This window comes from Gordionus sp. m RMFG-2023, chromosome 1 (genome assembly GCF_954871325.1).
Source record: "Gordionus sp. m RMFG-2023 chromosome 1, tfGorSpeb1-WG-v2, whole genome shotgun sequence".
Lineage (NCBI taxonomy): Eukaryota > Metazoa > Nematomorpha > Gordioida > Chordodea > Parachordodidae > Gordionus > Gordionus sp. m RMFG-2023.
Genome location: NC_088775.1, coordinates 7,401,186 through 7,414,487, shown reverse-complemented (window position 1 = coordinate 7,414,487; position 13,302 = coordinate 7,401,186). Strand labels below are relative to the sequence as shown.

Below are 13,302 nucleotides of genomic sequence, written 5' to 3'. Positions count from 1 at the left end.
AGCCCAACCCTTCCTGAAATCCATGAGCAAAATCATCAGGCTTACATTATATTATTTTGGGTTATAATCTTAATATGACCGTTTTTAAAAATCTCCCCGAATAGGACTTTTTAACTAATGCAAAGGATAACGGCAAAATTGCTTATACAATTCATAGGATAGGTATTTTAAACATGGTGGAACATATTTCCAAAAGAATCAGATTTTTATAAATTTAAAAAACGTGCTCAAAAAATGATTTAAAGTTGGAAAAAAAATGACACATTACCGCTAACATATATAATAATATATTAATATAACATTTTTGGAAATATGGTATGTTTATTAATATAAATACGAAAATGTTAGTAGCAAAAAGTTGCGTTAATAATCTTTCTTAGATAAGTAACGTAGCTACCTACTCCAATCAAAAAATGTAGCATGCTAAAAGTGTTCGTGAATCATAAAAAATATATATAAGCCTTATAATTTATGGGAGGGGGGAGGGTGGAATTCTTCCATTGTTTCCTTTTATAATCAAAGGTTTTAAAACTGTTTCTACAGTTGAAGGAATTAATCAATATCATCAATAATTTAATTCAATGCTTTTATAAGGAAATACTCATTGCTTAAAACTTAAATTATTCTTTTTTTTAAGATTGTGGAAAATTGGTGGAATCCAATAATGGAATCCAAGGAGTGTATCCAGAATCTAACTGATTCAATATTTATTATTATAAAGCATAAGGGCCAAGGAGATCATGATCTATTTTTTTATTAAATAGAATTTATTTTTAAAAAAATAGAATTTTTTTTTATTTATTTATTTTGAAAATATAAAATTATTATTAATTTTTTTTTAAATTATTACAATAATAAATAAAAAAATATATAATCATAATTAAAATTATGGAGGATTTTTCAAAACTTTATTATAAACATTTCGAATAATATAATTGGAAGATTTAAAATAAACATAATTATGTAATGATAATTATTATAATCTTTAAGAGGACCTTTCGAGGTTGGCTGTAAATTGCGGTAGAGATGGGGGGGGGGATTAGTTAAAAAAGAAAACTGGTGGGCTATAATGAACCAGTCTATAGTTTTATATATATATATATATATAACAAAAAAATAATATGTTACTATAGAAGTCGTTACTAAAATAGTATACGATTATAATGAGGCTAATGGGAGGTTTTTAAATAATGTTTTGCTTTTAAAAAAATTTTGCTAAATTAAAAAAAATATTCGAAATCCTATTAAATATAAGTAATAAAATTTTAGTATATTAAAATAAGAATAAATGCCACCTTACAAAATCTTATCTGGAAAGGAATGAGGACAGGGATTTATAGTGAAGCTAATGCTGAGGTACAAAATAATTAATATCAATTTGCTAATAATCAACTAACGGAAATGTTATGGCAACCTTTTTTTAAAAAAAAAGTCGTCTGCTTTGAAATAATTACAAAATAAATAAACAAAGTTCGAAATTTAAGCCTTTGTAAATTAAATTATAAGTAATTTGAAATTTAAAAAAAAGAAGTAGGAGAAAGTAGTAATTAAAATATAAATTAATATTTTTTATTTAAAAAAAACCATTATTTCATTTTTTTTATTATGAAGAAGGGGGGAGTTTAACGCATGCGCGAAATAATATTTTTAAAACGTGTTAGATTTGCTTGTGCCTTTTGATGAACAGCTGTTTGGAATAATTGGCGGAGAAAAGTCTTTTGCGAGAATCTAAGGACAGGTTCGGATTAGATGGAACCAGAAGGTCCGGAGCGAAGAAATGAGTGCGTGAATCGCTATTAGGGGATCCTATATTCATTTATTTATAATTTTTGAAAAGATTTTTTTAATATTATAATGCAAGTTATGTAGGCTTAGAATTGTAATGTTCTATCTGCATTTTTATAAAATAAAATATTATATTACCCACATTTCGATATATGCATTTTTAAAATTTAGATAAAATAAATTATACAAGATTTTAACTAAATAGTGATATTAAAATAATTTTATTAAATAAAAAATATCAAAATACAATTCAAAAATAAATTTATAAATTATATGGCCATTTAAATTTATCATTCATAAATTTCGTCCATTTGAATCTAATATTTGGTTACATCTCCATTCGCTTTATAACAGCGTTTATTCTATTAGGTATTGAATTTATAAAATCCCCATGATTCCCTAAATAAATCTTCCATAGTTTTCTTTAGATTCATCCTAGTAGTTGGGTAGTAGGAACGATTTTAAATGGCTTCTTAGTGATAGCATATAGCTTCAATTGGACTTATAACGATGCTGACCATCCAAAATATGGGTCCTTCTTTTAGATAACCATTTTTAAAACTATTTCGCACTATGACATGGTGCCCCATATTTTTAAAATACATGTGTGCCACCAGGAAATAAGGAATAGATGATTTGGGTAAAGTTGTTGATCTAATATCTATTAATACATTTTAAAGCGTTTATTATGCCGTTCACAATCAGCTTCGCCTTTAGAATAAAAAAATCCATGTCATTGTGCTCTCTGGAATGGATATTTGGCAGTTTATTTTTAAAGAATCAGTACGAAAGGCTTCATTCTTATTTCTTATTGCAGAATCCTTAACATTGTCGGATTTATATGAAAGGAGAACGTTCCTCCATTTTTCAGGATCCACTTAGCAAATCACCGTATTTAAGAGCCTATTTTTAATCTTTTCCTTTTTTTGAATCAACATTAATATTTCTTTTATAGTCTAAATTAAAGATTAGTATAGATAGACATTTTATAATAACGACTATCCCAACTTTATATAATCTTCCTTTGACATGTTTGTAGCAGAAATCAGTTTTCTAATTATAATAGACTTTCAAGTCATAAATCTAAATCCCGAGTGACTGCATGACGTTTTCCAAGTATAATTTTTTAAGACACAATCTTCTCTTGAATATGTCTCATAAGCCCTTCCTTTAAAATAGTTGTTTTTACAAGGATTGGGTTCTAAGATCCATCGATTAATTGCTGTAGTAAAATTTTCACTGGGAATTTAAGATACAAATCACATATCTTTTATAAATTCCTAAGCGTCATTTTAAAAAAAAAGTATTAGAAGCATAAAATAAATTTTAACATTTATTACTAGATAAAGTAGAGCCATGCCGCATGATCTATTGTATGAATAAAATCAAGTATTACATGAATTAATAGTTACTTCAATTTAAGGAGACTAAATAACCTAATGTTAATTTTTTTGGCTAACATACCTGGGATACTCCGTATCAAAATCCAACGCTTTGAGACTGCACTATCACGTGTTTAATTATTTTGTAAAAAATCTAGATTTTAATACAACTCAAGAGAATTGCGTTTCCTTTCAAAATTGACTATTTATATAGAATCGAATAATATCTTTATTTGTTCAAGATAAAGTAAATATCAATTAGTATAATAATTGATTTTAATTTGTACAAAGATCATGGATGCATGGCTCAGATAAGATCTTAATTATTAAATTCCAAACGGGCTTAAAAAATTTATCAATATTATAGCCATATTAATTTTGTGAAAATGAATATTATTATGGTTATTCCTGTTTAATGTGTTCTGTTTATTATTTTTTTAATTGAATTTTATTTATTTACTATATATATATATCAAAATTATAATTATTTAATTTTTCGTTATAATTGATATTGTAATTAACAAAATAAAATGTTTTATTTCTTAATTCACACAAATTCATTTTGGTTTTATCAAGATTGATAATAGAAATGCCATTCTGATATTAAATATTCGTATGATGGATAACCATTTTTAAAAAAAATTTAAATAAAGTAGCATGGCCAGTTGCTAATATTATATAATTTAGATATCTAATTTACTGTAATTTTTTAAAATACATGTATTGAAAATGTAAATGCTATATAAATCCATATTAAATATCATATAAAAAAAATATTAGATCAGGAATGAAAAATATAATGCTGGTATTGGTAATATAAAATAGGAGAATATTTTTTTTAACAATGAAAATTATATTTTGCAAAAAATTCATTTATATTTCAAGGTATTCCGAGCTAATTAAGTGTTGGATGGAAGAATTTATGTAATCTAAAATTATCTTCTTCAAGTATAACTTTTGAAATTCATATTAAAATTTGCTATTTTATTTAATTCCCTATTTTCTATAAAAATGGAACATTTATAAAGTTATAAAATGTGCATTTTCCATATTTTTAAGGGTAATGTATATCAGAGGTCTGCAAATGGAAAAATTCTAAGTTCCATCAATTTTTTTCCCAGCCCGACCTCATTTTAATTTTTCACTAAACTCCTTTCTATTGGATCCTCTATTTTTAAATTTATTTTTTGTTAGATATTAATAACCAATAAAGTGAGGGGATTATTTTTAGTTATGGGGGTAAAGCAAAAAATTTTAATTTATCACTGGGAGTTATTTGAGATCACAAGGAAAATTCTAACTATTCTAAAAAACTATCAGTTAAATTTCTTTTTTTAAAAAAAGGTGGTGAGAAGTTAAGTTTTTATGTATAAAATAATATTTTAAAAAATTTCAATCTTAGTAATGCCAATTAGAGGTGAGCGCGGGCCTAATTTTTTATTCACGGCAAGCCCACTCAAGATGGCAATAAAAAAAGTCACGCCTCCTCACGCTTACTGCTGAAAATTTTTTTACCCAACCCGCCTGCTCACGAAAGACAATATTATCATCACGCCCGTCACACCCGAAAATTCACGGTTGTTTTAAAATTTTTCCAGATTTTATTGCTATACTTAAGCTTTTTGTATTTTATTTCTCCAATTCCATATTAATAACACAAAATAATTATAATTAATAAATCAAAATTTTTATTTAGAAAAAGAGTAATGTTCGAGTTCTTTATTTCAATTGTGTTCGCCATTCTTCTAATAAGATTGGTTATAGAAAATTACCTTTCACTGGGAGCTTGTCGGGGCTGATAAAATTTTATTAGCTATTCTCAAAAAAGGAAATCAATTTTACTGCTTCCAAAACTTCAAAGAATATTGTCATTGTTATTTGTTTTATGAGCCATTAATCTTTTAAGTTCATGCTCACAACTTTCATCGATATCTTCACTATAAATATAATCATCTGGAAATTGACTTAATGATTCAATTAAGATATTAGGTTTTTTATGTGTGTAGGTTAAACTAAAAAAGTTATAAATGACAGTATACACATATCATCTAATTATTGTTTTATATTATATATCTTCCTTTTCTTCGTCTATTAAAAACTTGAAATTCGGATCTAGAATTAAGCCTAACTTATATACTGGCTGCATAATAAATCTTTCCATCAAAAGAATGTCCTGTTTTTTTATGGTTTTGATAATTATCGTATCACCTTCAGAAGGTTGACAAAATTTTACTAATTTTTTTTTTATAGATGAACTTCACATACTTTGGACGAGAATCCGAGCTCAGATTAACCGAGAATTCTTTGAATTAAATTTTAGTAAAGATAAATGAAAATAAAACATTTAAATTAAATTTATTTATTTCCCAAATTTTTGCTGAACGAGAGTTGGGAGATTTATTGTTTTTCATTCAATTGAAATTTTATAAAACGGGGGAAAAAAATGTTAAATGCGGAAGTATTTTTTTGTTTTCAAAAATTATTATTTTTTCAAACAGAACTAAATTAAATTATAAAAAATATATATATTGTATAATAATAAAATTGCAAATTTATATTCATAAAAAACAGTTTTAAAAATTATAATTTCCTTGATTAACGGGATATTTATATTCACACCCAATCACGCCCGGCAAATGGGAAGGCCCGTCACGCCTAATAATTTAAAATTTATTCACATTCATGCCGTGACCCATCGCGTACGCGTAATTTCACGGCCCGCGCCCACCTCTAATGCCACTCCCAATAATATATGACATGATGAATTTTCCCATAATAAAATAAATAAAGGTGTTATTAGATTACATTATTATACTAAATATAAGTAAATAACCATTCATGTTGAGAGCTTGAACAAAGTTATTAACGTCCAATTCCTCGTTTATCTGTTCCCTGCCTCGGCGGGAAGATTCGATCCTCTCTTCTGATTGGACCTGATTGATCATGTGGTTAGCGTGATCTACCCGGTGTCTTAGATTATTTGGTGAAGGTGAGGGCGATGATGAAAAGCCACGGTTTCTAAAAAAAATAGGAGTTGGAGTTTTTTAGGGGGAGGAGAAAACATAAATATTAAATCACGGAATAGAAATATGGCTATAAAAATTAATCAAAGATATTATCTTTTAAAATCATGGTGAATAAGTTAAAATATAATAAATTTAGATCTCCAATCATTAACGTTAATAATTTTCATTTTCAATCATTTGATCTTAGATAATAATAATATAAGGCAGTTATTTTATGAACCCAAATAATATAATTTTAAATTTTCTTTTATTCCTTGGAAAAGCACAGAAAATAGAAGTAAATCTAAAAACCAACATTTGCTGCATTACCATGAATTAATTAATATTAGGTGAACCTTTAAAACCAGATAATACTTGGTTAGGGTTTAACTCCTGCTATATTCAAAATGGCGATTTTTAACAAGAGAAGATTTTAAATCTGGTTCTAACCGCTTTAAAAACCTTAAGGTATCGATTATAATATTTTACAGATTAAGTATTTAGTTCCGGGAACAAAAATGGGCTAATATTTTATAGGAAGGAAGTGGAATGGGACAGGAAAATTAATTTTAAAAATTATTCAGAATTATCCAGATTTTACATTTATTTTTTAAAAAAATTACAAACATAATGCACTTTCTTATCCTATCATGTAATGTAAACAAGATGAACTAGGTGAAATGGCCTTTTTTAAATTATAAGAATCACTCCGGTGTAGGATTGTGAAAACCATCTATTGTAGTTTCAATACCGTATTGATTTTGAAGAGATGTTTTCATCGCTTCAAATATATTGTCGGCTTATAAAATTGTAAAATATTTTTTAATTATATATTTTTTCATCGTTTCAAATATATTGGCGGCCATTAAAAATGTAAAATATTTTTCACATCGCTTCAAAAATATTGGCGGCCATTTTCGATTTGTAAAATTTTTTATTTAAAATAGATTTAATTATTGTAGTTAAACGGCTCGTTTTGAGCCGATTTTTGAAAACGGCTAAATCAATATTTCATCCAGAGCCTGAAGATTTTATTTGTAGAAGGAACAAAGGTTTGGACATCTATTAGCGAAATCTCGAGGCTTAGGCAATATTTTCTGGATAAAATATTGAGTTAGCAATCTTTTTTAACAACACTAGATTTAATAGTTTTAAATATATTTAAATGATTTTCTTCTTTTATATAATTTTTTCGGGGAATTTACTTATTTTACAATTCTTGATATTACTCAATATTTGTAATAATTTTCTTCTTTTGGTTAAAATTATATTGTTTATTCAACTCCATCCTGCAGAAAATTTTAAAATAATATAATTGTCGATTCATCTATAAATGTCAATTCAAAGATTTTTATATTTTAGATTTTATTCGTAAAAGTTGAGGTTCCGTCATAAATTATCAATACCGTATATTGATTTTAGATGGTATTGATTTTACAATACTACACTGGCATGGTTTCCAGGTCAAAATATTCAAATCGCGGAAGAAATATTTCTCGCAAAGGTCCAGCTTTCGGACGGGTTATGAGATATGACTTATTGGATTCCATTTTTTGTTCTTTACAAAATCAAATTATTTTATTCCAATGAGAAAATGTCATGCGCATTTCGTATTATAGTTTAAAATATATTTATCATTATTTTTAAAAACTGAATTCCAATAAGAAAAATCTGAAATTTCTTTATTTGAGGATACATCCATTTCTTATATTTAACTAAAACAAACTAGACTAGATAATCTTTAATTTCTTTTTAAATTTAATTATAAAATAAAAAAATTAAGCAAATAATATTTCTGAATATTATTTATCATTCAATAGTATTAATTTTTTTTAATTTGGGGAGATAGTTAAAGTCAAAGGTCCAACCCTGAATTTATATTGAGCCAAATATAAAATACAGTAAATATCATATCGCATTCATAGTTACCGATCGCGCGACTTGAGTCATGAAACCAAAAGCCAATCGCAGCGATTTTTTTTAAAATACAAATCATTTTATGCAAGACTACTCCATAGACAGAAAAAAATTTAGAAAACAGGTATAATCTAATTATTTTGTCAGTCATGTTATATCTTAATGTAGCCAACTAATTTTAAAAATAATTGTCACCTACCCTCAGGGTTGGTAAGTATCGTGAATACTTGTATTTAAATACAAATTCAATATTAATTTTGTGATCCGAGTTATATTTGTATTTAGTATTTATTTGAATAATTTAGAGTAGAGTTGCACTAATTTAGAGAGTATTTTATATTTGTATTTAATATTAAAAAATATTTTGTAATATTAAATTATAAAATGTGAAATACAATTAGTGTTGTTAAACGGCTCGTTTTGTGCCGATTTTTAAAAACGGCTAACTCAATACATCATCCAGAAAAATATTACCCAAGCCTGAAGATTTTGATCATAGAAGGAACAAAGGTCCAGATATATATTGTCGAAATCTTGAGGCTTATGCCACATTTTTAGGGCTAAAATATTGAGTTAGCCGTTTTTAAAAATCGGCTTAAAACGAGCCGTTTAACAACACTTTCCACAATTTATTTATTTAAATATTAATTTTGCGATTCAAGTTTGGTGACAAAAAACAAGATCGTATCTATTTCACCCTATTTTATTAAAAAGATACCGAAAATGAGAGTGAAGAAATATATTTTTTTTCAAGATAATATAGGACTAAGTTACAAATTCCAGATCCATAATATTTATAATAGTTTATTAAATAGTTTTAGCTGGGTATCTGAGATATTTTCATATCATTTAACCATATTAGAGGAAAGTACTTCAAAATATCTTCCAGAAGAACCCATAAAATAAGAGGCGCAAAGAATTATTAGAATAGTTTTATGTTTATTATATATGCTCGATGTTATAACTCTTATATATTTGCAGGCCGTTACTACTGCTAGCGCCCGCGATATTTAGTGAAAAAACTAAATATCACAACCATGTTTATTAAATAACAAGACTGATATACCGCTATATTTTAAAAAAAAATTTATTTCTTTTTTAATAAATATAATTTTTCTTTACCTAAGAAAAACTATTAAGGTATATTTGGATTGGTATTATATTACTACCTTAAAAATGAAATATATTTTAAATAAAAATGTAATACTTTGTTACTTGACGACGACAAAATAGGGCCTCCCACAGCGTTTTTAGCAAGGGTATTATTTGGTTGTGACTTGAACCCCATTTTGATTGGTAATATATTTCTGCCTTCATTTATTAAATTATTTTATGTAAAATGTAATTTAGTTACTTAATGAAAATTTCCTCCCTTTCCTTGAAATACCTATCACCGAAAAGTCAGATTGGATTCCTGTGCCTGTGGATTTTTGGCAATAAGCTTCCTCATCGTCATATACTAGCACTTCATGCTATCTCAAAATTGGATATTTATCTTAGTCAACTTTGTGGTGAGAGATGTAGCAAAAAATATATGCAGAATACATTATAATTGGCACCTGAACACTCAGCGCAGTCATTCTTAAATATATCAAAAAACATCATACTTTTCCTTTAACAAATTTAACTATCGATGAAAAATTTAAAAAGGTGCAAAGAATATTGCTGCCCTTTTCAGGGTAAACGACCTTCTTCAAGAAATCTTTGATGTATTTATTGAAAAATTAAAAAAACATGAAGATATAGTCAAAGCTGGAAAATATTTTGATGTTATGGAACTGGATCTCAAATTATTTTTTCCAATACCATAGTTATGCCCAAATTAATAAACAGTCGACAAGGTATGCTTATTTTTTGTAAAATAATTTTCGAAACTCTCAAAAATATAAAATGTATCAAAAAAAATGCCTCTCAAGAGGTAGATTCAGACAATCTGATTTATCAGTGATAGGTCTTTCGAGGAAAGGGAGGAAATTTTCAGCAAGTAACAAAATTATATTTTATATAAAATAATATAATAAATTAAGACAGAAAAATATTACCAATCAAAATGGGGTTCAAGTCACAACCTAATAACACCCTTGCTAAAAGCTATGTCAGGCCCTATTTTGCCATTGTCAAGTAACAAAATAACATTTTTATATATAGTAAATTTTGTTTTTAAGGTAGTAATATAATACCAAACAAAATGGGGTTCAAGTCACAACAAAATAATACCCTTGCTAAAAAGCTATGTGTCAGGCCTTATTTTGCCCTAGTCAAGTAACAAAATTACATTTTTATATATAGTAAATTTTGAATTTAAGCTAGTAATATAAATGGGATTGGATATCACAATATACAAGCACTGAACTCCAAACTTGCTTTTGGTTAGTTGTAATTTATACACTAGTTGGTTAGTTGTAATATATACACAAGCTATTATATATTTTATTTATTAAAAAAGGTCCATATTCTTTTAGCAAGCAGCAGAGGGCAAAAACACATATTACATTTTCCATAGAAAATTACCTACCCAAGCCAAAAGTGTTATGTATGATATATTTTTAGTTAAAAATATAAATATTATTTTAGTGAATAAACTTGTTGATAATTATCAACCTCAAGATTTCATTTGTTTTCCAGCCAACAACATCAGAATGAAAAAAAATATCATTCTGATAAGTCAGGCATGACTTTGAGTGTGTGGCAAAATACTCAAAATTGGAATAGGGGGATCCTAATAAAGTTGATCCAATTATAAGTGATGGAAACTGTTTTTTCAGATATTTTATTAATAACAACTTATAGAATCTATTCTAAATATTATTTAAAATATTACCTTAATAGTTTTTCTTAGGGTAGATAGAAATTATATTTATTAAAAAATGCAAGAATTAAAAACATTTTTTAAATATAGCATTATATGAGTCTTGATATTTAATAAACGTGGGTGTGAATCATGGGCAGTAGCAGTCACGGTCTATAGTATATGCAATTGTGCAATAAATAATGTTTGAAATTTAATATTAATAATATGATATTTAGTGAAAAAACTAAATATCACAAAAAAATATATATATAATTGCATTAATTAAGTTTTTTTGTTATTATTATATTATTTTAATTAGTTAATTTTTATAAAATGGTTAATAAAAATATCATTTATAATGTTATTACTTTTTTAAAATTATATTATTTTATAGGCATTTAATATTTATATTTAAAATACATTTTCTTAAAATGTACTTGTATTTATATTCAAAATAATTATGTTTATTTTCAAAATCTCTGCCTTCATAAATTTTTTTTACTATGGGATATTTAAATTGTGGATTTATTGCAGAGGGGTGAGACCTGGCAACCATGTTGAGCTATGTGAAATTTAACTAAATCATATACCATTCAGATCAAAAATTTGAAATCATTTTTAGAAACACTATATAAATGAATGACAATGAGCAAAATCATATTATTATTTTTTTTTAAATTCATAAGGCGTGTAAAAAATTAATATTAAAAAAGCTTTTCCTTAAGGCATAAATAATTGGCCAGAAAATATAAAAATTAAATAAATGATTAATATTATATAATAAATATATTTCATCCAGAAGATATCAAAATTTATTAACTACCTGAAATATTTTATTGCTTTCAACCTGAATATAATTTAGGTTAAAAGCAAATAAGCTATATTATAAATTATAATTTAAATTAACTCCTGCCCTTTGAAGCCTATTTAATTGATTAGTAATTGGAATTTTTCCATTTATATTATCTTAGATGGCAATCAAAAATAAAAAGGGTTATAATAAAAAAAATATTATATTATAGCTAACATAAATGTATATATTATTTAACCTAGGAGAAGACAGGTAGTTCCGAGGTGATAATGATTTGCATTTATGGTAAAACCCTGATTTGGCATCTAAGTATTCTAAAAATGCTACCATCTCGTCCCTTTTAATTCGTTTATTATTGCCTGAGGTATAATTAAAATAATTATTATTGTTTCTTTTAATCTGTGATGACTTTGAGTGAACAGAAGATAACCAAGCTTTAATTTCTTTGGTTCTTTTTCTTTGGCCTAAATTGAAGGCAATTTCAAATCTTTTTTGCTGAGATTCAACAGCTTCTTTATATGTTTAAAAGATTAGATGTTAAGGGCAATTAAATGTAAAATTCACCTTTATACAATGAGGTGATAGCAAGAGATGCATTTTGAAATGGAATCCACAATTCTTCTTGTTCAACACTAGGGTTTATATTTTCACATGCTTTTAAATAATTGAAGTATAAAAATATCTAAGCCAAAAAATACATTTATAAAGTTGTGAAACTGCAATAGCAGCCATTTGAAAATGATTCCATAATCTTTGTAGGGAGTTTTCTTTATCACTAATATGGCTCTCTTCGCTGTCTGATGACACCTTTTCTCTTTCATTTTCCATGTCAGAAACAAAATTTAAAATATTTGTGTCTAATTCTGCACGATGATCATTCATATTTGAATGAAGTTGGCATAATTGTTCCTTTTTTCTTTTTTGACAATAAACCTAACCTAGAAAGGTATTGAAAAGAGTTCCATGAATCATTGGTAACTTATTGGTTGAATAAGGTTAACGGGTTTTCAATAAATTAGATTATCAATAAAATTAGAAGTTCTTTATGAATTTAGAGAGAAAATATGAGACTCAGCTAAATGATTTCAATGCTGAGAGACTCCGCATTAATGATATATTTACAGGAAAACCAATGCTTATTAAATCAAGATTATTTGATAATAAATTTAAAGTTTTTTAAATTTTTTATATCATTATATTAAATAAATATTTAGATTAATTCTCTAATATTTTATTCCCTCATTTATAATTATTATATAAAATGTTATACCAGACAAAAATAAATATTCTAAAATTTAATGAGTTAATTAATATTAGAATAACTTATGTATTAAATGTTTTTTTAGAATTATATATTAATAATTTTAGCTGGATAGATATTTTTAATATATATTTTTGATTTATTTTTATTTATATGTTTTTTATTTTCAAATAATCGCATGTTAGATTCATATCCCAGCATTTTAAATAACCAGCTATTAGATAAAGACGCTTTTCGTTATGCAATCAATTTACACCCATTATATTTGCATTAAATGCAATCAATCGGCAGACGCGTATGGGAGACACTCTCTCCACTCTAAATTTATATGAAAAATCAGCCGACATGAT

General features: G+C 26.1%; 1 protein-coding gene across 1 annotated transcript; it reads right to left on the bottom strand.

Annotated features, from left to right (window-relative positions):
• Nucleotides 1–885: 885 nt before the first annotated feature.
• Nucleotides 886–12,634, bottom strand: LOC135931442 (uncharacterized). The gene is made up of 5 exons (XM_065468554.1): nt 12,390–12,634; nt 12,256–12,345; nt 11,930–12,203; nt 6,001–6,185; nt 886–1,806 (listed from the first exon to the last, which is right to left on the bottom strand). The coding sequence occupies exons 1-5, from the start codon at nt 12,571–12,573 to the stop codon at nt 1,658–1,660; spliced, it is 882 nt and encodes a 293-aa protein (XP_065324626.1). The 5' UTR covers nt 12,574–12,634; the 3' UTR covers nt 886–1,657.
• Nucleotides 12,635–13,302: the final 668 nt, after the last annotated feature.